This window comes from Schistocerca cancellata, chromosome 5, assembly GCF_023864275.1.
Source record: "Schistocerca cancellata isolate TAMUIC-IGC-003103 chromosome 5, iqSchCanc2.1, whole genome shotgun sequence".
In the NCBI taxonomy this organism is placed as follows: domain Eukaryota; kingdom Metazoa; phylum Arthropoda; class Insecta; order Orthoptera; family Acrididae; genus Schistocerca; species Schistocerca cancellata.
In genome coordinates this window covers 2,819,326-2,846,092 of record NC_064630.1, presented here as the reverse complement: position 1 = coordinate 2,846,092, position 26,767 = coordinate 2,819,326, and the positions used below count along the sequence as shown (strand labels likewise).

Genomic DNA, 26,767 nt, shown 5'->3' with positions numbered 1-26,767 from the left:
AGGATTTGAGAACAGTGGGTTAGCGGAGGTCGAGGCCAGGAGGATTATGGTAAACAGAGGATGTTTTGCAATAGTAAATTCCAACCACGTAGCCCATAACAGCTGGTATTGGAGGGAAGGATAAAGATGGCAAAGCTTGTGAAGCACCAACTAAACTTGAACAATGGAAAATCCAGGATGGAATGTAACAATACCAGAGAAGGAAAGTTGCTACTCACCATATAGCGGAGATGCTGAGTTGCGATAGGCACAACAAAAAGATCCACACAATTACAGCTTTCGGCCATTAAGGCCTTTGTCAGCAGTACACACACACACACACACACACACACACACACACACACACACACACATACACACACAAAACTTGCACACACGTCTGCGGTCTCAGAGAGCTGAAACTCTTAGACTGCAGACGTTTGTGCAAGTTGCGTGTGTGTGTGTGTGTGTGTGTGTGTGTGTGTGTGTGTGTGTGTGTGTGTGTGTGTGTGTGGACATTTAATTGTGTTTGTATTGTAATTTTTTTTACAAAAGCACAGCTACCTACATATGAAGTGCTTCACTGCAGTTACCACTAGACACTAATGCATTGTTTAAGTTACTTGAAGTATCAACTACATTACATAAATTAATCTGCGTAAGACCATTAGCTGTTAAGCCAGTTTTTTCTTGTTTAGGGCTGCTTGGATGTTGGTCTATGCTACCATTTACTCTAAAAAAAAAGCATTCATAATACCTCTGAAATTTAGAATTTTGTTTAAGTCGCCTTTTCTGCAATAATTTTGCTTGTTTTGTCACTTTTTGCCTTTGAAATTTAGGTGCGACCCATTAAAATCTTATGTGAAAGTATAAATATCATGAAATATTGACAAAGAAAGAATCTGTTTACTAGTGACGTGCCAGACTTAGTGATAATATTGTAATGTAGGTCATCAGCGCCTAAGGTTACGTACAGATATATTGAGACCAGCTTATTGATATATTATACACATGAATGATTCATAAAAATACAAACTTCAAAAATATTAGAAGTTTATACTATCCACAATACATCAGTGGGACCAGATGACAATTCAAGACAAGTAAATCTGTGCCTCTAGGTCTGCCTTTTATTACACCAAGATGGATAGAATGTGATCATAGGAACCACTATAGATATAAGTCTACAAGCACACTTAAAATTCATTGCAACAATACTGCACACAGAAAAAAAAATATTCTTCTGTATGAAAAGTCATTAAGTTGATCTCTGTGTGTAATCTTGACACACTGATGACCTATGATAACGTTTGTAGTAGCCTCTACTTTTATTCGATGCATGTGTTGAAATTATTTTTACAAGGGTAATCCCAAAAGTAAGGTGTCTCTCTCTCTCTCTCTCTCTCTCTCTCTCTCTCTCTCTCTTTTTTTTTATATATATATAAGTACATGGACCTGTTTATTTCTACAGTGGTTTACATCAGTTTACAGCTTGAACATTTAGCTGTTTTTCGACATAATCACCATTTCTGTTGATGCATTTTTGTGGAAGCTGTGGCAGTTTTTGTATGGCCATGTCATACCAGCTCGCCGCCATGCTGCTCAGAAAGTTATGAACCTCTTTTTTCACCTTGTCATCGGAGCTGAATCACTGGGACCACAATTAACGCTGACAGGCACTGCAAGACTCTGAAAAAACTCAAACGGGCAATTCAGAACCAGAGGAGAGGAATGTTGAGCAAGGGCATACACATTCTCCATGACAACGCTCGCCCAGGGTGTACACATTCTCGATGACAACGCATGCCCACACATCGCACGGCAAACAGTTGCTTTCTTGCAACAGTTTCAGAGGAACGCAATCACCCATCAACCCTATAGTCCTGACTTGGTGCCCAGTGACTATCACTTGTTCCCTAGGTTAAAAAACATTTGGCCGGAAAGCAATTCAGCTCTGACGATGAGGTGAAAGAAGAGGTTCATAACTTTCTGAACAGCATGGTGGCGAGCTGGTATGACATGGCCATACAAAAACTGCCCCAGCTGCCACAAAAATGCATCGACAGAAATGATGATTATGTCGAAAAACAGCTAAATGTTCAAGCTGTAAACTGATGTAAACCACTGTAGAAATAAACAGGTCCATGTACTTATATTAAAAAAAAAGGAGACCTTACTTTTGGGATTATCCTCGTACCTGTATTTGCCAAACATTGCTACTTGGTTCAACACTTTTTTTCTTTGCCTAATTTGATTTGTGCTGTGTGCTTTGCTTAACGTAAAATACATTTATGTGGTTTTCAGAAGAATGTTTTCTCATTTTTCTGTGTGCAATATTGTTGCAATGAATTTTAAGTGCGCTCTTAGACTTATAACTTTATAGGTTCCTATTACCACTTCTTACAAATCTTGGTGTAACAAAAGGCAGACATACAGTCACAGATTTATTTGTCATAAATTATCATTTGGTCCCACTGATCTATCAGAATAATAAAAACTTAAAATATTTTTGAAATATGTGTTTTTATGAATCACTCATCTGTACAATATGTTAATAATCTGATCTCCGCATATCTGCATGTAACAGTAAGTCACTGATGACCTATGTTACAATACTTTCATTAAGTCTGGCACACCAGTAGTTAACATCTACTTTCTCTGTCAGTATTTCATGATATTTACACTTTTATATATGATTTTAATATCCTGCAGAGAATATAGGATGTGACCTTTGGTCACCAATTACTGGGTTGACAATACTTCACTTAAGTCTGGCATGCCAGAAGTAAATGAAATTGCACATAACTATCAAAAGGATTACAATGTTTGGAAGTAAGTGCATCTTTGACAATAACGTAACAGCTGTTTTAGTTGTAATGCTGCAGCACTTAAGAGTATGTTAAGATGGGATACCACTTATGGTTTTATGTATGTGACATAAAAGAATGTGAGGAGCACGATACGTACTACAGGACATAGCAAATGTAAGTAATGTTATTGCACTGTTAAATCTGGTTATGTTTATGTGAGTTATGGAATGCTTTATTTATAGGTGACGATCTGTGCAGACATGTGACGTTCTTCCATATCTGTTTATTTCATGTGTGTGATAATGGTTCTGGGCTGAAATAGCTAACAGCATGATTTTAATATAGCACAATACACCATTTCCCTTCAACTTATTTCACTGTATTTTTCCCAGTACATGTCAGTTTCATACTTTGTCTTTTTGCTCGAAACACAATACTGAAACCATAAGCATAGGAATGATAACATTAAGTTACTAAATTAAGTTATGTGAAACAATATCAATGGTGCCTTAAATTAAAACTCTTATTTAATTGTGCAATATTTCAATGGAATAACACTGTATATTTACGACAGTATAACAGGTACATAGCTATTGGTGCAACTAATGAAAAAGCAAGTGGTAATAATCCCAGAATTACTGGAAAACAAACCCCAAGTTCAGATCAATAATCGTTTCCATGAAGTATAAAATAAAAGTGGCAAATAGCTTTCATACAAGATTGAAGCTATGAAATGACAGAAGAAGCAGTTATCAAATTGTCACATACTACAGTTACAAGCATCAAGTGATTCAATGGACCTATCACTGGTCTGAAAAGCAAAGTTATGAGTCCATTCCTCTCTGACAACCAGGGCTAAATTAAACTGTGTGAATGGTTTTTAACAGTTGATGGCTCAGCTCACATCTATAGAGTGATTACACACCATTTGCATTATCCAGTATGCTATTCTGTTACTTTAAGAAAATTTTTAAACAAATTGCAAGCAAGATAAGAATGATGGAAAATAACTTTACCTGACACAGTGTGGTTATAATTTACAAAGTGAAATTGTTTACTCCATGTTTGTTTATGATGTTGTGGTGTGATGACAGACTACCCAGCTTTTCTGGTTACAAACAATTCAGTCTACAGTTAAAGTTACATTAATGTTGTAAATGGTGGCAGCCGCTGAGACATTCCATTGGCGGTCGATTCTATTACGGAATTTTGTCGATAATTCACATATTTCACAAGATATTATTTCAAACAAAACATATAGGGAAACAAAAATGAACACTTACTACAACAGTGCCCATCTTATGCACAGTAAGACTCTGATACATTCCTGGAGAACATGACAGTATGCGTTTGTATGAGAGAGAGAGAGAGAGAGAGAGAGAGAGAGAGAGAGAGAGAGAGAGAGAGAGGGAGAGGGAGAGAGGGAGGGGGGAAGGGGGGCAGGGGTGTTAGCTATCTTGCACACAGAAATACAAGCACCGCACACATATCAACAGCACAATTCTTCATTGCTCGCAGGGTATGTGAGGTCATTTTTATGTGGAAGTCTAAAGTGGGGGTATTTTGATGTATGGTTGCTTAAGATACCAGTGGAGATCTGGCCTGAACTACCACGTTAACGACGTTGCCAACCTCAGCTAAGAATTGTGCTCTAGCCATTACCAAATGATTTATGTGCTCCACTTTGCCTTGAGTTGTGCTTGCTGGTTGTTTCCTTTCCTTATTTTGAAATGAGCGCAGGCAGCAATCATGCTCCGTCACAGGGTTCGAATACAACTCTCATAAAACCAGATGGAATCAGTGACTTAGGCTGCCAGTCCTGTGAGAGGGAGGCGTGGTTTGAACCAGCTTTTTCAACTGTAGAAGATAGTTTTATGCTCTCACTTGTTTCAATGACTTCCATAACAGTAATAAGATTTTCCCTGTTTTTGAAAACATCTTTACTACTCGTGAATAACAATTCCATCTCCTGACACACGCACATGCGCACGCATGCACACAGGGCAAGCATTTTTTAATAATTCTATGCAATACTTTTGATCTCTGTGGAGAGTTAGAAAAGAAAGAAGAAATACCTGAAAGATGTGCAAAGAAGACACGGGCTTTGCGATTAACAGATGTTTTCGTAGACATAATAAGGTTGAACTCGTGCGCATAATAGTGGATGTAGTTGCATTTGGGTATTTGACTTTAATTTCTGGGCCCCATTCAGCTTGCCATTCAAAACACTGGCACCATCGTAACTCTGAGCTTTTAGTTTTGATCGGTCATCGCCAATTAATGGTTCAATTTCTTTCAGAATACAGCTATAGTATGAGCATTCTGACTTTCTGGGTCAACAAAGTTCCAAAATCTTTCAACAGGTTTTCCACCAACAACATAACACAAAACAATAACCAACTGAAATCCCCAAAACACATCTGTGGTTTCATCCGCGATTATTGCAACACAATCGTTACGTTTAATTTCTTTACGAACTTCATAATGGTACACTTCCAACATGCACTGCAGTAGTTCATTCTGAAAAGTCTTAGAAATGCCTTTGAACACTGATGCTTGATTGAGATGAACTTTAAGATCTTCATTCAGTTCTGCACTGAACTGAATTAGCTCACAAAAAACCCCTTATTTTTAGAGGCATCAGATTCATCATGGCCTCTGACAGCCAGTTCCAAAGCACCACAGAACCAAATACAGTTTACAATTCAGTTTAATAACAAAGATGATGTGACTTACCAAATGAAAGTGCTGGCAGGTCGACAGACACAAACGAACACAAACATACACACAAAATTCAAGCTTTCGCAACAACCTGTTGCCTCATCAGGAAAGAGGGAAGGAGAGGGAAAGACGAAAGGATGTGGGTTTTAAGGGAGAGGGTAAGGAGTCATTCCAGTCCCGGGAGCGGAAAGACTTACCTTAGGGGGAAAAAGGGACGGGTATACACTCGCGCGCGCGCACACACACAAACACACACACACACACACACACACACACACACACACACACACACACATCCTTCCACACATATACAGACACAAGCAGGCATATTTAAAGATATATATGGTCTTTAAATATGTCTGCTTGTGTCTGTGTATGTGTGGATGGATATGTGTGCGTGTGCGAGTGTATACCCATCCTTTTTTCCCCCTAAGTTAAGTCTTTCCACTCCTGGGACTGGAATGACTCCTTACCCTCTCCCTTAAAACCCACATCCTTTCGTCTTTCCCTCTCCTTCCCTCTTTCCTGATGAGGCAACAGTTTGTTGCGAAAGCTTGAATTTTGTGTCTATGTTTGTGTTCATTTGTGTGTCTGTCGACCTGCCAGCACTTTCATTTGGTAAGTCACATCATCTTTGTTTTTAGGTATGTATATATATATATATATATATATATATATATATATGAATGACCAGCAACAAACTGTCCATTCGCATGAATGGACACAGGCAGACAGTGTTTGTTGGTAATGAGGATCACCCTGTGGCTAAACATGCCTTGGTGCACGGCCAGCACATCTTGGCACAGTGTTACACCGTCCGGGTTATCTGGATACTTCCCACTAACACCAACCTGTCAGAACTCCGGAGATGGGAACTTGCCCTTCAGCATATCCTCTCTTCTCGCTATCCGCCAGGCCTCAATCTCCGCTAATTCCTAATTTCAATCTGCCGCCGCTCATACCTCACCTGTCTTTCAACATCATCTTTGCCTCTGTACTTCCGTCCCGACTGACATCTCTGCTCAAACTCTTTGCCTTTACAAATGTCTGCTTGTGTCTTGTATGTGTGGATGGATATGTGTGTGTGTGCGAGTGTATACCTGTCCTTTTTTCCCCCTAAGGTAAGTCTTTCCGCTCCCGGGATTGGAATGACTCCTTACCCTCTCCCTTAAAACCCATATCCTTTTGTCTTTCCTTCTCCTTCCCTCTTTCCTGACGAGGCAACCGTTGGTTGCGAAAGCTAGATTTTGTGTGTATGTTTGTGTTTGTTTGTGTGTCTATCGACCTGCCAGCGCTTTTGTTTGGTAAGTCTCATCATCTTTCTTTTTAAATATATTTTTCCCACGTGGAATGTTTCCCTCTATATAGGGAAACATTCCATGTGGGAAAAATATATCCAAAAAGAAAGATGATGAGACTTACCAAACAAAAGCGCTGGCATGTCGATAGACACACAAACAAACACACACACAGACACACAAAATTCAAGCTTTCGCATATCCATCCGCATATACACAGACACAAGCAGACATTTGTGGACATTTGTAAAATATATATTCTTTTCTATACGTTTGTTGTGGCTGTCAATTGTTTGTCTATACTGCAAATCTAATTTCTGCTGAATGTTAGTTTTGCTAGAAATGAAAGACTAAGCACATTATTCATGTGTCGCTTTGACATTTCACGTACTTTCACTTTAGACCATACAATCCCAGTACCAGTTATTCCAGTCTTACACCAAAGAACATCTCCCCCAAATGGCAAACATCCATTTGTTCTTTTGGTGAATTTCTGGGCTGAACTTACGGTATCTATTTTTTGTTTGCTGCTGCAGATTCAGATTCGGAAGTGGCCTACCTAGTGTTTTTTATCTGATTTTTTTTTTCACTGTGAGTCCTGTCGCTAAATGGCGTTTTAATCACTCATTTATTCTGGTCGTGTCTGCTATTTTCACAGGCGACTGAATTTTTCTTACAGATAACACTGTGCACACAGCTATATACGGTCAATTGCCTGACGTCACAATGCTACAACGTGTTCGTACAGAACATAGCGAGTATGAACAGAAATACTACACTGTTTTTTTTTTTTTAAAAACAGTTGCCCAACGCATGGCGAATATGTTAGTGTTTTTTTTTTTTTTTTTTTTTTTTTTTTTTTTTTTTTTTTTTTTTTTTTTTTTAAGCAATAGCCCTGCTGCTGTGAATTATACCAATTCTGAAATAATGCCTATTAGTTTCAAAACCTAAGGGCATAATTATAATCAAATTATATATAGCTATTTATGATGATATTTAAGTGTATTATTTCTGTATTTGATTTAATTAAGCATTAATTTTTGTTTAGGAATGCATTAGCATTAACTTGCAGAAAAATTGTTCAAAACTGGATTACAAGAAATTTGCGCCCCGACGTATTCTAACACGATCGCTAGATGGCAGACCGTGCTTCTATACGTTTTGCACTTTACTGCTCTCTGGCGGAAGGAACGTTAAGCTCCGAGTCAGACCAGCTGTGGCTCCATCCCCACCATAAGCAGCGTGTAGACACCGACAGCCGAGCCTTTCACACAGTGCTTACGATGGGTGAAGGTGCCAATCTCTGCAGTTGGCTCCGAACTTCAGAAAACTACCGCGAGATAGCGCGCAGCAAAACGCACCTCTTCAAATCAGAAAATACGTACTACGGAACAATGTTTTATGCGAAATTCACATAGATTTCTCTTTCTTTCTTTTTCATTCGAGTGATACCACGGCACAGCTGCACTACCTCAGAAGCCGCCCCTGGTTGTAAATATGGATCGACGTTCTGATCAGTCTCGGTACAATGGAAAATAGAAGTACAGCCATTCAGTGGTTTCCAATTCAAAGCCGGCGGTAAAAACTAGTCTGAATCCACAAACGAGTAGGAAACTTTTCCGAGTCCTGACTGTATGCGACACACCACAAATGTTTCACAAATTCAGAGAAAAACTCCATATTTCAGAATTAACAGGCCACCAAACCTACTGTGAAAATATTACTAAGTACCACAAGCACCCACATTAAAACTTTCAAAAACTGCTAGGGCACAGAAAAGAAAACTTCTGCTGCATACACACAGCAGAACTGCTGCCTTCCCAATAGAAACAGTTACTTCATGCACAGCACACTGCATCAATTACAGTGGCTCCGAGTGCCATCTGCTACAAACTGACAGCTCAAAAACACCACCTCTTTTTTCACAAAGTTCACTACTGTGTTAAGATTGACAGAACTGTCATATGCCACTTCTTGCCTTATGTTTATGACACTACATTGGTCTAAAAAGGATCAGTAACAGACCTGTTGACAGTCTAGAATATACCTAATAAAAAGGTTACTCTTCAGGAAAACATTACTGTTTCAAGTATTGAATCTCCCAATAAGTTTTTTGACAAGAATGACTTTTTTTTCCTTTTTTAACACAGTAGACAATTACTTACCAAACGGCTGTAGATTTTGAGGAGCTCTACGCAGAGTCGCAAGACTCAGAGAAACAGCAAACTGGGTCAAAGCCTGCAGTCCTGTGCACTGCCAAACCTGACCACCAGAAGGCGTGAGTTCCCGTACCAGCTCACGTAGAAAATCTGCTTCTGCCAAGAGTGGTAAATTCTTCACTATATCTGTTGAACGATATGAAAGCATTTAGTCCTGCCACACGTTAATTGTCCCAAGAAGATAACTAATTGTGTAACAATAAGGAACACAAGACTATGAGTTTACACCTAAGTAATAAATTCCTTACAGAAATGTGAGAACCAAGTACTGTATGAGAAACAAAATTCACTTGAGAAAACTGTAAAATTACAAAAAGACAGAATGGCTGACCAATATTTTTATGACAATGTGGCTTGCAGTCATACAACACGTGTGGTGCTATGCATGTGGAGAATAAACCACCATGAAACTTTAATTAGCTTTCTTACTAGTACAGTATACTGATTATTTGGGGTAATGTGGGGTAAAAGATGCAGGAAAACAAAAATCGTAAAACATAAATAATCAAGATTTTTATTAGTACACTAGTAACAGTGAGAGTGAATGCTTTTAATAGCAGTTAATTTATATTTTCATTGGTTTCCTCACTACATACCAGAAACAAAGTGACCACACACATTTTAGAAAATCAGGCCATTTTTTACATCCCCGTCTGTTGCTCAGCATAACTTTCTTTACTAATATCATTATCTATACTCTATCTACCATTGCCAAATGTCTCGTTAACAGAAATAAATAAAATCATCAGCAACAAGTTAGAATTATACATTACACCGTGATACGCTCTTGGATCCTTCTCTTTTGCCAGCAGCACCCTACTAATAGTGGTATTCGAGCACAACTCGCAGACTGGCTCAAAGTTTCAATTTGCCCCAGTTTCCAAACTCTAAACGAGCTCTCCCACTGAGCTCCTGGAATACCATTTCCAGATGAGAGGATGTAACACACAGTTTAACTAAATCACATCACCACTGAGATAACAGTTCTATTCTTGTTTTAATGATCACCTGTAAAAATCAAATTTTTGGGATGTTGTCCATAAAATGTAAAGATTCAAATTACTGTACATACACAAATCTAAGTCGCACATTTTTCCAGTTTTCAGGATTCAAAACACTGCCTGCTGTTGAGAATTGAGCACACAACTATTAGAAGTTCCGAAAACTGGTGCTAGGAGCTGCCACAACTATCTTTTGCAGTGCTACACATGCAAGCTTTGCCGGCGGAAAGATATATATTGGCGACAAACCTTTTAAGGAGGCGGGAGGGAGAGGGGGGCACAGGGAGGGGAGAAGACGAGTCTACTTTTTTTAGAATTTCGACTGTTGGATTTTAATACTTCATCCAAAGAAGTAAACAGAATTTCAGTATTGCTCTTCTTCAAATGTAGCAACCTTTCAAATATTTGCAGCAACAAAAATAAAATTCTGTACATAAATACCAACAATGCATAAGGCTTTAGGATTCTTGTAGGAGTTGGTAAGCTCTGGTTCATTCCGATTTCACACATTGTTTCGTAAAAATTTTGTGAAAGCTTGCATTAGTGAACCATAATGAAGCACTTTCGTTATAGGACCTAGATAGGGAAGTTATTTCTTTTGTGGAAAAAGTTCTAATTGTGCTTGCACGTCTGCAATACAGGATTTATAAGAGCAAGTCTCTCTGTGTCCATCTTCTTAGCGATGGTTGCGGGACTCTGATGTTCAATAGAGGATGTCAAATTAAACACCTTTCAGCCCTATTTTATTAGGTAACCAGTTTCAGCATTTTACTACGCCATCTTCAGGCCCCTGACTGACGTGTAGGAGTAATCGGCCTCGCTTGTGATCAAAACAGGGACCAGCAATACTGGTATTAGTAGATATTTGCTACAGTGATCACTTCAGCCATCACCTGAACAGTAGGCAGGTGATGGTTGAAATGGTCACTGAAACAAGCATCTACTAATAATAGTATTGCTGGCCCCTGTTTTGACCACAAGTGAGATAGATTATTCCTACATGTCGGTCAGGGGCCTAAAGATGGCGTACTAAAACACTGAAAATGGTTCCCCAATAAAATAAGGCTGAAAACTGACAGCTGAAAGGCATTTAATTTGACATCCTCTGATAACAGCAACGTCAGATGATGGCCGACTGCAAAGAGACAAAGTATTTCAATTTTCCTGTAGCAATCAAGTCATTAGTGGGCCACAAGGTGGCCGATATCATGCTCTTGAAGTAATTTTGAACGAGTTTGTTAAGGAACAGCGTCCGCAATTCCTGCCTGTGAACGCTGAAATTAAAAATTAAAAGCACATGAAACTGCTCAAGTGCAACTAAAAACAACTCCGCCTGAATGGGCCATGAAGGTCCAACGGTACCGACCGGCCGCCATGTCATCCTCAGCACACAGGCATCACTGGATGCGCATCTGGAGGGGCATGTGTCAGCACACCGCTCTCCCAGCCATATGTCAGTTTACGAGACCCACTACTTCTCAACCACATAGTTCCTCAATTTGCCTCACAAGGACTGAGTGCACCCCACTTGCCAACAGCACTCGGATGGTCACTCACCCAAGTGCTAGCCCAGTCTGAGAGCGCTTCACTTCGGTGATCTGACGGGAAGCAGCGTTACCACTGCAGCAAGACCGTAGGGCTCTAGCTACAGCTCGATTGATCATTTTATGAAATGCTGGGGTCCTTCACTTCGGAGGTGAATTTCAATTGCGCAGAAGCTGCCAAAAAATTATGGAGAAAAACTTGTGGAATTTCAGCACTTCATAATCAGGTGGAGAATTGAAAACCACTGCCCATTGCGGAATGCTGACCCATATGTTCTGACATGCTGCCAAATTATACAGTTAACGCCAAAGAAAAGAAATAAGTATTCTTACACCAGCAGATGAAAAACACAATGTATGTCCCATTATGCTAGCTCACACAGCACATGAACGTAATTTACCCCCATTCATACTTTTCAGGCGGAAGACTTTACTGAAATCAGGAGTGTTTCCCAAAACTGAAATTGTACTAGCAAATGAAAATGGCTGGTTTTCAGAGGACATTGTGCTGAAACGTATTAGGCTTGTACAGGATTGTCATCCTGGTGCAATGATTGGTTTGTACTGTCTGCTGGTGTTACATGCGCACATAGGCCTTACAACACTTACAGTAAAGCAAAATTGGCAGTAATTTCACATAGGATGACATCAATTCTCGAACTATTTGACGTCTGTTTGAATAAACCATGCTTAAATGCATGTATGCAGATTGGCTTTCAAAAAATGACAGGCAACTGACACCAACAGGACGTATAAAATGAGCAAGTTTGTCACAAATGTGCCAATGGATTGATGATCCATGGTAGTATGTTCCAAATCAGACTGTGCAACAGGCATTTAAAAAATGTTTGATATTGAATGAACTAGATAAGTGTGATGACCGTGGGTGGCTAAGGCTGTATGGAAGGGACTTTTTGATATGGAATGGATGGCAGCTGTCAAAATGAAGATATTGCTGGTGATTGGTGTGTTTGATGTGTACGGAGATACTGAGGCAGCTATCCTTGAGGTGGATACCAACCATTAGGGAAAGTGGCTTGTTGGGTTGAGGAGGACCAGATGAAGCAAATGAGAGAGAAAGTTGTTGAATTTCAGGAGGAATGTGTCCCAACCTTCAATCCATATCACAAAGGTGTCATCAATGAATTAAAACCTGGTGAGGTGCTGGGGGTTCTGGGTGGTTAGGAAGGATTCCTCTACATGGCCCATGAATAGGGTGGTGTAGGTTGATGCCATGCAGGTGCCCATTCCTGTACCAGAGATCTATTTGTAGGTGACACCTTCAAAAGAGAAGTAATTCTGGGTGAGAATATCGTTAGTAATGGTGACCAGGAAGTATGTTGTAGGTTTGGAGTCATATTCAATAGTGGCAAAACTATGGGCATTGAGGATGTTAGTCTAGAGGAAGGTTGCGTCAATACTGACCATGTGGTAAACAAACAGAAACTGTGAAGAGTTGGCAGAGGAAATGTTTCGTGTCTTTTATATAGGAGGTCAGGTCCACGAGAGCAGAGATTCTCTCTGTGGGGGCACAGTGACCAGATACAATGGGACATCCTGGATTGCTGGGTTTATGGACTTCATGAAGCACGAAGAAGTAGTGCGGGGAATGGTGCAACTGTGGAGACAGACAGACGTAGGAGAGAGGTTCTTTGATATTAGGATTTGAGGAATGACAGGAGATGCTGTTTGGGTTGTGGCAGGATTTGTAGGTGCAAGGACCTGACAGCTAGTGTAGTCTCCTCCGCCAGGAAATACCTGCAGATCAATACCACAGCAGTGTAGCATTTGTTGGAACATAGGATTATGAGGTCCTGATTAGGTTTTAGGTGGTGGACTGTGGTTCTTTCTGGGGGTGTAGGGTTAGTCCTCACATTGAGAGATTTGGGGGATAATGGTTAGACAAAGTTTGAGGTTAAGAAATTTTGGAATATTATCAGGGGCTGATTTTGGGAGCAGTGGTGTGTAGATCAAGACTGAATGGAGTCGTGGACTTAGGCAAGGTTCAATATTGATTTTGGGTTGTGTGTGGTAGGGTTTGTGGCGAAAAAGTGTTTCCAGTAGAAAAGGTCTTTAACAAGTCCAGTAGGGTTCCATTTTGGAGTGAGCAGACTACAAGGTCTTTGGAAATAGCTGATGCTTCTGTGGGAGAGAGACTTTCGGAAGACAGATTTATGACTACGTTCTGGTCTGTTTAGGTTCTGGATTCCATATGGTGGTGGGAGTGAGTTTCTGAGGGTAAGGTATATGCAGTAGGTCTGCAAGACAGGGCTTTTCGGCTATGAGAGGATGTGGGGGATTTTTGGAGGCTCTTGGAGAGGGAGAGGATAGCGGTAATGCAAGATGGAAGTAGGGAGTGACTAGGTTCGAGAGGTTATTGAGGTGGCAATGTGCATGCTACTCTAGTTTCTAGGGCAGGGGGGCACGGGGGGGTGGGGGGGGGGGGGGGGGGGGGGGAAGAAGAGTTTCAATGCGAAGGATTGGATGCAGGAATTTGGAATTGAAGAGAAGGAGAATTTTAGGAATGAAGAAGAGATACAAGGGGGCTGGGGCCTGATTTACATGGTTTTGGAGAACTAGGTTGGTGAGGGCTGTAGACTAGCAGAATTTGAACAGATATGATGTCACTTTGGAAGGAGGGGTTGCAACCGCAGATGGTTCAGGCCATTTTTTTTTTAAGGTCATGTGTGTCCCTGAGCAAGGCAATTATGCAGGAACAGTATGTGAGACTGGGTTCTGCAATGGCTTGGATGGAAGGATCAAGGATCCATAGTAGGCAACAAAAAGTCCCCTCAAATGACATTACCATCAAATTATCCATCTCTGGTTGCAACCCCTCCTTCCAAAACGATCTCTTGTCTGTTCAAATTCCAGCTGTCCACAGCCCTCACAAACACAGTTCATCAAAACCATGTAAATCAGGCATAAACCACCTTGCAATCTCTCTTCTCCAATCCTAAATTCCTCCTGCACTTCAGTCCCTGATTCTCGCATCCTATCTCTCACACTGAAACTCTTGTCCTCCCAGAATTACAGCAGTGTGCACAATGCCACCTCAAAAAGCACTCCAACCTTTTCACCCCAGAGAAGTAGTAGTATGAGGGATAGAGGATTCAGCAGCTGAGAGACTAATGTCCACAAGGTGCTCGACCTGATCATCACAGCTGGAAAACGGCCATACGTCAAAGACTGCCAAGGAGGAATAGAGCCTCCAGTGTGAAAGAGAGAATTTCCAATGAACGGGCTGCTGTGGCGGATTATGACTGTACAGGCGAGTCACACAAGGGAAATGGTCACTCGAGTATCAGAAAGAGCACACCACTTGAGACGTAAAGCGAGCTGGGCAGAGCAGATCGAGAGGTCTAAGTGGGAATAAGTGTGCATGGGATCAGAGAGAAACGTGGCTTTGCCGGTGTTAAGGCACACAAGATTAAGATGATTAAGAAGAGCCGCCAAAAGAGAACCTCTTGGGCAGGCGACAGGTGAGCCCCAAAGAGGATGATGGGCATTGGTATCACCGAGGAGCAAAAAGGGTGGAGGAATCTGAGCAACAAGCTGCATTAGGTCCGCCCTAGTGACAGCACAAGACAAAGGGATATAAATGGTGCAGAGGGAAAAGGTAAATTCAGGAAGGAAAACACGGGCAGCAACTGCTTGCAGGTGGGTGTGCAAGGGGATAGAACGAGAACAAACTTCATCTCGGAGAAGCAGCATGACCCCACCGTGAGCAGAAATCCCCGCCGTAAGGGGAAGGTCCATCCGTAGCGAAGTAAAACGGGAAAGAGCAAAATGGTATCGAGGACGTAGCTTGGTTTCTTGGAGACAGAGTACAAGTGGACACTGTGACCACAGGAGCAGCTGGAGGTCCGCCCTGTTAGACCGAATGCCACGGATATTCCATCGTGAAAGGGCCATAAAATTTAGGAACACCAGAGAATGAAGAAGAAACACTCACCTCGACAGCCGCTTAGGGTGAGCTGTCGAGAGAGGACGGCCACTGGAATCCACAGGTGGAGGATTTTCATTCATCAACTCAGCGGGATCAATGGAGCTTCCCCGGTGTCAGTCAGTTGAAAAGGACCGACGAGTCGGAGAGGGGGAAGACTGTTTGCCTTCGGATGATTGTTTCGACTTTTAGTGATTTGCAGAAGTGCCAAATGGCTGCGAACTTGAGGTATGCAAGAAATCTTCCTGGGAATAATCCTTTTTGAACTGACGGTTTGCTGGCTGGGTTGCAACCGTCTTCGCCAGTGAGGGCTAAGAGCAGATAGCAGAATCTACAGCCCGGGAAGCGGGAGACGGAGTGTCAGCTTTAAGGCAAGGTGACTTTGCCACCATCAAAATGAACTGTAAGTCACAATTTTGCTTAACCATGTTTCTTGTGGGACAGGGAGAGGCTAACACGGTGCTGTAGCTTCCAGACGAAGGGACATTCAGTTTACGGCTCACCAACAGTTTCCGGGCAACAGGAAAAGGTACCTTTTTTTCACCCTCATCTCCTGAACAGCCCGCTCATCCTGATAGACGGGACAAGAACAAAAAGAAGCAACATGTTCTCCATTACGCAGCCGGGAGGTGGGGTGGGGGGGTGGGGGGGGGTGGACAGGTGCCCTCGTGTACATCCCTGCTACAAGTGACACATTTGGCTGCGTTTTTACATGATGTGCTGGTATGACTGAACTGGTGGCATTTATAACACCTCAATAGATTGGGACTGTAAGGGCGCACAGAGATGACTTCATAGCCTGCCTTTATCTTGGTAGGAAGCGTAAACTGATTGAAAGTCAGGAACAGCATGCGAGTGGGCACCAAATCAACAGCTTCCTTCTTCGTAACTCTATGCACATCAGAAACGCCCTGATCCGATACATAATTAGTTATTTCGTCCTCCATCAAACCATCCAAGAGCAGTGCAGGGGAGCAAGAGCGGTGCAGGGAGAGAGCAGTGCAGGAAGAGAGCAGTACAAGAGAGAATATTCCTACAAGCAAAGCAATGCAGATGAGTTTCAAGAGCCCATGGCAGCATGAGACATCTCCCCAAGAAAGAGGAAAAGGACAGAAGAGGAGACAAGCAGCACAGAAAGAGAAGCGGTGCTGCGAGAACTGGGGCCCCGTGGTCGCCAAGCATGTACTCACCAATGAGCGGTAGGCCCCTGGGGGGAGAGACTAGTCTTAGCAATGTTAATTGAGCAGTTCCCTCCAGTAACTGTATAGTTTTCACTCTTAGCATTTCCCATCGATTGAAACTCAACCAGCTGACATTATTACCTACATTAAAACTTACATTTTATCATCATTTACACTGCAAAGAATGATTATGGTATTTACACTGCACAAATGGCAGAATTAAGAGAAATCAGGGAAAACTGAACTTAACATACGGGTTACTGCACGTGAAGTGTCCTAGACCTCCCAGCTCGACCATCTTCAATTTTGATGAAATTTGTACATGATGTACCTGAGGGCCCTACATGAATTTAAGCAAAGTTTCAGGCTCACCTGTAACTTGGTTGAGGTGCTAGAGCCAATTTCGTGAAGACCACTTTCACAAAGACCAAAAAGTCGTGAAGAAATTGTCAAGTTTGGCATTCCACTGTTCCTAATGTAAAAGAGCTAGACTTGATTCTGGGTATAGTGGTACAACTATGTGTGCTCTACATACAAATGTTGCAAGTAGAGTTCAGAAAGCAATGCATTTGGCTTAATCTCAGTTCAAAGTGGGCAACAAATCATGTCGCGAGAAATTTGCCCCATAGTTTAACGAGGCATAAGTAGTGGAGAAAGTGCGCTATGGACCTGGTCTTTTGCCAAATTACTGTCTGCCTGGGTGTTTAGTGTATCACAAATTTTGGTCTGGCTTGTGTGTTTAATTACTGTGCTACCATCCTGTAAATTTGCTAAAAAACATGAATATATCAAAATATACCCATGTTCAAAGTCATGTAGCTCAAAATGGACACCTACCACATTACATTCATTAACACCATTCAACAGAGCACATTTCATTCTATTAGAAAATCTTATTTTCATTTTGGTGCCTCTCTGGGTGAAGTGCAAAAATGTCGCCTAAAATTTGGAATTTTGTTGATTGTGTCTTCATTGTTTAAATATTCATTTTGCTGTTTATTCGGTGATTTCAAACCTGTTTGTGACAGGTTCATTGCTAAATTTAACTATTTAACTGTAGTAGAGACTGCTACATAATTTTTGGGTAGCTGAATGCTTATTAATTTTATTTCTTTTCTTTATTTAGGACTCAACAGTTTGATTTTAGTGTCTGAAGTATATCAAGTTGTTGCTAAAATGGAAGAAGCAACTCAAGTTATTGTATACAGTTTTGGAAATACTGATTCCCCATGTCATTTAACGACATACAGTGCCTTAAAAAGACTTAAAGCTGTAAAGCAACTTTCTTTAGTCATCATCATCATCATCATCATCATCTAAGACTGATTATGCCTTTCAGCGTTCAGTCTGGAGCATAGCCCCCTTATAAAACTCCTCCATGACGCCCTATTCAGTGCTAACATTGGTGCCTCTTCTGATGTTAAACCTATTACTTCAAAATCATTCTTACCCGAATCCAGCTACCTTCTCCTTGGTCTGCCCCGACTCATCCTACCCTCTACTGCTGAACCCATGAGTCTCTTGGGTACCGTATTTACTCGAATCTAAGCCGCACTTTTTTTCCGGTTTTTGTAATCCAAAAAACCGCCTGCGGCTTAGAATCGAGTGCAAAGCAAGCGGAAGTTCTGAAAAATGTTGATAGGTGCCGCCACAACTAACTTCTGCCGTCGAATATATGTAGCGCTACACAGGCATCCTTTGTAGTAGGCACAAAGATAAATACTGGCGCCAAAACCTCTGCGTCAGTAAATAAAATTAAAAAAAAAATTGGAAGACGAGCTTTTTTCTCCGCCCGAGTTTCGACCACTGCTTTTCCATACATAATCCAACGAAGTAAATACAAATTCCGTATTGTTCATCTTCGAATTTCAATGTACTACGAAAATCCGACTGGTAATACTGGGATTTTTGTCAATATGGCCAACTCTACGTTCTGAATTTTTTCCTACCTGTGAGAAGAGATGGTTGCTAATAGGAACCTGATGAAATGTGAATCACGTGCAGTATTCTCTTCACCATAAGAATAATACGAATATAAACATTTTGCCATGTATTCTTTCGTGTTTGCTTCTATCTCATTTATATCCTGTCTGCCAAATAAACTACGAAACTAGAGTGAGACAACAGCAAACGCGGAAGAATATACGTATCGTGTCATGTTTATATTCGTATTACTCTTAGGCCTAATAGTGATACAGTCAGAAATGAAGCACGGCAACTGACTAGATTTTTAAATCTAAGATGACTAATTTCTGTGCAGAATTTGATGTACTAAAGAAGCGGCCGCAATGATTTTCAAACGGAGAAAAATTTTCGCCAAACTCTCGTTCAGAACATGTTCTATCATACGCAGTCTATTATTTGGTTCTTGTTGATCATTATCAAAGAAAGCAGCAGTCTAAGTAACAACAAATAGCAGTCTCTTGCCATTGTTTCGCTAATGAGACGATTCCTCTCCTTTTTAAATTGTAGGCGGCGGTAGCGCGCACAAAAGCAAGCCATGCCGCGAGCAGCGACAAGCCATAAACACGCACTATCAGAATGCGACAAACGATGCATGACACAGTATAGTAATGCATTTTCAGCTTCGAGTGACTGACGTAAACACCTATAACATAGAAAACGACACTTATCAGATCAAAGCAAAATAAGCAATCGATTCAAACCACACGAAGCACGTGAAAAAGGAAGGGTATCCGTATAAATACGGACGGAGCGCCTGACGCATAGCAATGGCTACCTGGTAAAGCTTAACTGCTAAGCTTTCGACTTGAACCAAATTACTGTAGCTGTCTCGTCATTCATTCGACCTAAATTGTGTCTCATATTACAATGGACCAACTTTGTTTCGATTTGGAGGTGCGGCCTAAAACTTTTCTCTCCCCTTGAATTTCGAGTCTCAAATTTCAGGTGCGGCTTAGATTTGGGAATTTTTTTTCCCTTTATTTCGAATCTCATTTTTCAGGTGCGGCTTAGATTCGAGTGCGGCTTAGATTCGAGTAAATACGGTAACCTTGCTTCTCCCATGCGTGTAACATGACCCCACCATCTAAGCCTGTTCGCCCTGACTGCTACATCTATAGAGTTCATTCCCAGTTTTTCTTTTATTTCCTCTTTGTGGACACCCTCCTGCCATTGTTCCCATCTACTAGTACCTGCAATCATCCTAGCTACTGTCATATCCGTAACCTCAACCTTGTTGCTAAGGTAACCTGAATCCACCCAGCTTTCGCTCCCATACAACAAAGTTGGTCGAAAGAATGTACGATGCACAGATAACTTAGTCTTGGTACTGACTTCCTTCTTGCAGAAGAGAGTAGATCGTAGCTGAGCGCTCACTGCATTAGCTTTGCTACTCTTTAGAAGAACACAAATTACTTACTAGACAGAGTGGTTTACATTCTACTGAAAATACTCAACTATGCTTCCATCATGAAGTTTAACTCCTAAAAAAGATTTGAATTTTTGCAAACATCATGCTGCAACACATTTGGCAAGAAAAATCACACTGCACGAAAAAGCTTGCGCTAAAACAACATAGAAACAGCTGACCTACTAAAAATGATAACCATGTCTGATATTAAACCAGGCCAAAAAATGTGCCCTTCCTGTAGAAAAGAATTTGATACACTGAAATATTCACAAATGGACATTACATATCAGTCAGATGAAGATGATGAGATTAATGCTGGTCACAATTTGAATACAAGCTTAACATCTATTGGAATATCACCATTAAAATTTCAATGAATTGGTGCAAGGGATACAAAAGGATATGCAAAGTGCAAAATACATCTAGTTGAAGGTGCAATTATTAAGAAAATTGCAGAAGTGGGAGGACTTGATCCCAGTGAATTGGAGCAACCATCCACAAGCAAGCAATGCTTGACTTGTTCAGATTACATTGAGCTGATCCAAGAATTGAAAGAAAAATTACACATATCAAATAATAACGAGAATATTAAAATTTTAACCTTAGTTTCCCAAAGCTGATCTATCAAAAAGACTATGGAAGAATTTTGTGTTTCAGGAAGAATGGCAAGGAAGGCTACAAAGTTAAAAGCTGAACAGGGAATATTGGCACAGCCCAAAGGTAAATGTCGGAAAAAGCTTTCTGAGGATGTGAAGGCAAGAGTCATAGAACATTTTTATGGTTGAGTTTAGTCGGATATGTCCAGGAAAAAAGGACTGTATTACTGTTTGGATAGATGGAGAAAAGGTTAAAAAACAGAAATACTTATTACTGAGCAACTTAAAAGAAATGTTTGTTGTGTTCCGCAGTAAAAATGGACCGGAAATTGGATTTTACAAATTTTGTGAATTAAGACCAAAGTGGTGTGTGACTGTAGGCACAGCTGGCTCACACATTCAGTTTGTGTCTGCACAATACATCAAAATGTGAAACTAATGTTGGCACATAGCCCAATAAAAGAAGATTACAAAATTTTTCTTATCAAAATTGTCTGTAACTTGGAAACAAAGGATTGCATGCTCCATCGCTGTGAACTATGTCCAGGAACAGAAGCTCGAAATGAATATTTGGAAAGCACTTTTTGCAGATATTAATCCTGAGGATACAACAGTTCAAAACAGTGTTATCTTAACTGATAATTTTAACATAAACATAACAAACAAATCCAGTGAACCAACAGAATGTACTAATCTGAGTCAAGCTTAACTTCACAGAGTGCACAAGAGAGAGTAAACATACAGCCATCCATACAGATTGATGATGATGAGTCCCATACTTCATTACAGAGCGTAGGGGAGCGACACGGGAGACCCACGCCGCCTTACTAGGCAAGGTCCTAGCGGAGGTGGTTTGCCATTGCCTTCCTCCAACCGTAATGGGGATGAATGATGATGATGATGATGATGATGATGATGATGATGATGACAACAACAACACATAGTCATCTCAAGGCGGGAAAAATCCCTGACCCCGCCGGGAATTGAATCCGGGACCCCACGCTCGGGAAGTGAGAACGCTACCGCGAGACCACGAGCTGCAGACCCATACAGATTATTGTGACAAATTATTCATTTGATGATACAAAGATATACCACATTGATATAGGTATTTCTGATCATTCTGCACTGCTTTTGGAGCTACAAAAATAAATGAATCTGCCATTAGAAAATGTGCATGAAACAGTGATTCAGTATGGAAAATGTAAACTTGCTTTATTTTAGACTTGAAGTTGTAAACTGGCCAGTGGCTCATTGTACTTCAAGCTCTAAAAATTATGAGATTTTGCTGTGGGGCACCAGCAGTCAAATGTCTGCCAGCTGCACAATTCAAACACCTGTGACTCCACTCGAACCACGGCAAGACCAAAAACTCTGCGACTAGACTATCAGACTACTACATCAGTGGCCATGCTAAAATCTCAATCGCCGCAATCTTGATCATGTGTTTTCCAGTTACTGAACTACTGTAAGACTCTTGTTTACCACAGTGTTCTAGAACAGCTCCCCTTGCCACAGTAAATTTTATGAAGAAGTATTTAATTTCTAAGATGTTAATTGATTAGTTCTGGAAGGCACTTCAAGAAGCAATTTTTGTCTAGTTGTTCATATTTCGCTAAAGGCTCAGAACTGTGCACATTCAACATAAGGGTGTCAAACAGATTCTGTATAACAATTATGTTGGCCATAATAGACCTCTTGAAAGTTTTTTTTCCGTGTTTTTAATGAAATATTTCCCCCTACAGTCCACCACCAAAAATAACAAGCAAATTGAAAAGCATAAATGCAGGTATAAAATCGTCAAGTGCCAGAAAAGACAGTTACACAATGAAGCGAAAAGGAATTTTTAAAAAATCAGATTTTATAAACTATACAAAAAATTTAAAACTGTGTTTACAAGGGTGATAAAGACAATAAAAGAAATAGCACACAAAAATTCATTTTGAACCATACAAATAAATCAAAGGCAGCATGGTCAGTCATAAAATCCAAATTTGTTGTCATAGCCAGCAGTCCACAGATCTCCAAAATCAAGATAGGTGACAAATTCATTGTAAATCCTTAAAAAATTACAGAATATTTCATTGAGTTTGACATAACATAAAATTTTGGTAAAATTTCACCATAAACAAAGAACAGAGGATGTTGGCAGAGAACATCATCATAATACAATTTTGTTATATATACATACAATAAAGTCTAACACTTAATTACCCCTTACTCAAATGATCATTTCATCCTCTATGAATTCTGCTATTGAATAGCAGCATTTCCCTCACAGAATGTACTGTAGCCTCGATTTTACAATTTCTGGCTTCATATTAAATATGTTTTTCCCTATTAACTTCTTGTATATTGTCATCCCAATATAGAGTCCGTGCATATAATTTCAACTGGTGTATGGGTAGCACAAAATTATTTTTATTTCTTATGTTATATGTATGGTTAAAATTATTCTCGTCAAATAATTTTTGTAGCTGTGTAGGAAGTTTATAATTTCATGAATGTATATGCAACAGTTAGGATTTGCAGTTTTCTAAATGGGTGACAAGACTATTTTCTGTGCATTACACATGTACTGGACAATTTTCTTTTGCAGTTTCAGGGTTCGAGATACGCTACTAGAACTTCCCCAGAAAATTATCCAATATCTAATGACAGATTCAAAATAACTATTATAAGCAATTTTTTGTGTACTCACGTCAGTGGAATTTGCTAGTATTTACATTGCAAATGCAAAACTGTTTACTTTATTTGACAGGGAGTCAATATGTGTATTCCAGCTTAAGTTCTTGTCCACATTTATTTCTAAATGTAACTGAATTTTACGAAAATGATTTTCTTCTAAATATAACATCCCAATCACCATATAGCAGAGATGCTGAGTCGCAGATAGGCACAACAAAAAGACACTCACAATTATAGCTGTTAGCTGTTAAGGCCTTCGTCAACTACACACACACACACACACACACACACACACACACACACACACACGTGTGGGGAGGTGGGGGGCGTGCGCGCATTGTTGCCTTCCTTCTCTAATATTGTTACAGTCCAGCCTGGATTTTCCATTTTAACATCCCACTCACTTTTATTTGCAGACAACTCGTCTGATACTCATTGAAAATGAGACAACAGAACAAATTCCCCAAGGATCACTGCTATCCTAAATAGTTGAGAACATTGGTTTGAAGTAAATGGATTACAATTAAACATTAAAAAACCAAAAAACCATTTAGCACAGTTAAAAAGCAGACAATCTGTTGTATCCACGGACCCAACCAACCAACCAACCAACCAACCAACCAACTCGCGCATGCGCACCCTGACCATGACATCGCTGGCAACAGTTCCTGTTGCAGCCATCGGCATCTCAGATCGTTACCGCCGATGGCAGAGGTTGCGCCATGGCTGAGCTCGGGTCCGCAGCGCCCTCTGTCTTTTGCATATAAGGAGCAGCGCTGGCCCCAAGTCGGACAGTCGATTGTCTATTGCTAGCCTTTCATGGAGTTTATAGCGGAGCCATTGCAGTGTGATATTTGCTATTGTATTCGACTAGGCTCAGTACATGGATTACTCTTGGATATTACTTGTACTTGTATTGCTGGTGCACATTTCGTCAGAAATAAAGATAAGTTATCTCTTCATTCTAGCTGGCGCAATTCTTGTCATTAATTATTTTTTTGGCCAACAGACATAATTGCATCCTGGTCACTACCCACACTTTATACAATTTGTGGTGACTGCCCCGAAAGTACCGCCGAGGACCTTGGGTTTGGGAGCTGTCACAAAACAATCAAAATCATCTGAGCCAATAAAAATTAGGAACATATGGAAGCAGGTTCTGCCAAATTCCTGGGATATTTAAAGGAAAAAATTGTTCTGATGTTCTCATGTAAGCTATTAGGCAAACAAGCCACACAGTCTTGCATTTGCAATGACAAGATTGTCCTTTACACGACACGGACACTTGGAAAGTTGTTTACCACAGCTAGTTTAAATCTATTGTAAGATATGGAAAGTTTTTTGGGGGAATGCTAGCAGTGTAAATACGATATTATCACTCCACAGAACTACTACTGGAAACGTGCGTGTAATATTAAGCCTTGAGATTTATAGAGACCTTTATTCAGGGACCTAAAAATTTTAATTAATCCATGTATTTACGTTTATGAACTGTTTATCTTTCTCCATACCAATCCAGAATTATTTATATGGAACAGTTTTCAACATATATACGACGCATAAACCAAAGATAATTTCATGTTACTATCTTATAGATCATACCTCCACTCCCAGACCCCTCAACACACGGCTATTAATACTTTGTAGTAAAATAAAAGTGAAAAACTTTCAGTTTTTGGGACTAGGTATATTGAAGACAAAATTACACATCATCTTAGCACAGAAATGTTATTTACTCACGAAATTTTTAAATGAGGATTATTTCTTTGTAGATTAAAGAAATACAGCTGTAATGATTTTTGTAAATTAAGATTAATTTTAGTCTCTTTTGACTCACTGTATGAGTATCAGGTACAGTATTTATACTGATGAGTCTCCTGTAATTTAAATCAATTATTTATGTACGTACATAATGAGAGAATAAAATTGTGATTCTGACTGGTGGCGGAGTTAGCTCAGAATAGGGCAATGACAGGGTAGGTACTCAACACTACCTTTCCATGGAACCATGGAAGTATTTGACTGAAGTGATTTAGACAACAAAAGAAAACCTAAATCTGGATGGGAGTGTGAACTGTCACCCTCCTGAGTCCATGACATTCTCATCAACACACCACATCACTCATTATCGAACCCACTCATGCCAGGCACAATTCACTTCTGTCACAAAATTGTAGTTCCAACACTGAAAGTTTCATACAGCTAAGAAATGTATGCCCCATTATTTGCATATTGCTTCATTTTCATTTTAATGTGCTGTTTTTTAAGATAGACATTACTTGTAGTACTTTGCACACTAACTATGGATACAGACCTTTAAATATGTTAGGAGTTTCTTCACAAAACTCTAATACAAACTTCCCATTTTAGGCTTCCACATTCCACTTCAAAAATACACTCTCAATCTCATTAATTATCTCACTCTTTCTGATCACTTACATTCATATCTGAAAGAACGGACACTTAACAAGCCACAGCTGAAAGAAATATTTTCAAAATTAATTCGATGATTGCGAATTCCTTGATGTCAGCTGTATTAGGTATAGATGTACTGCCCTACAGTGACATACGAAAATTTGTGCCAGACTGGGACTTGAGCCCATATTTCCTGCTTATTGCCAGTGGTCACATTAACCACTTCGTCTATCCATACACACTCCCAGATCGATCCAGACTTCCATGTCTCACTGTCTATATCCTTGTATCATAGTCCATATGGAAGTTAGCATGCACGGATAGCCGAAGTGGTCAAGGTTCCCACTTTCTGGTTACATTTATGGGCAAAATAGTAAAGCATTGTTACAGAACATACACTGCACCACACAGGTTAGATAACATACCCTCACCATCTTCACGTTTCTGAATAATGCTAAGATCCACAGCATATAGTAAGGCCATTTCTAAAGCTAAGGTAACACTGTCAATTCCTCCTGCCGGATCATCTTCAATCTTCAAATTTTTAAGCACACCCATTAAACTGCAAATGAATAAATATTTTCCAAGATTAATGACAGTTTTGGACTTGATAACTGAGTAAGAATACATTTGTCAATTAGGCTACTACAGAGCTGTGTGTGTGTTAAAGAGACAAGTGTATAATATGAATTCACTTTAAAACAACAACAGTTATGAAACATCGCAATTTTGATGAGTTAGCAAATAGCAAAAGGGAAACAGGATCTATTTTGCAAACTTACACACACTTAAGAACTTTATACTTATGAGAACAACAACATAGTTAAAAGTTATAAAATTATGAGACAAAAATGTGCCCAGCACTTAATTCAAAGTATAAACATCTTAGTACCACCAACAAACAAATAAAAATGCCTTTTCATTACTGTCGGCAATGCTGTCCCATTATTTTACAGTTTTCTCATGTGAATTATCCTTTTGATGCAGTACAGTATA

General features: G+C 40.1%; 1 protein-coding gene across 1 annotated transcript in view; it reads right to left on the bottom strand.

Annotated features, from left to right (window-relative positions):
- Nucleotides 1–26,767, bottom strand: part of LOC126187706 (nuclear pore complex protein Nup205) — a 277,609-nt gene that overhangs the window by 204,277 nt on the left and 46,565 nt on the right. The window contains exons 6-7 of the mRNA XM_049928949.1: nucleotides 26,197–26,333; nucleotides 8,974–9,153 (exon numbers count right to left, since the gene is read on the bottom strand). Coding sequence (XP_049784906.1) covers nucleotides 8,974–9,153; nucleotides 26,197–26,333 — 317 coding nt within the window. The remainder of the gene's footprint in view (nucleotides 1–8,973; nucleotides 9,154–26,196; nucleotides 26,334–26,767) is intronic.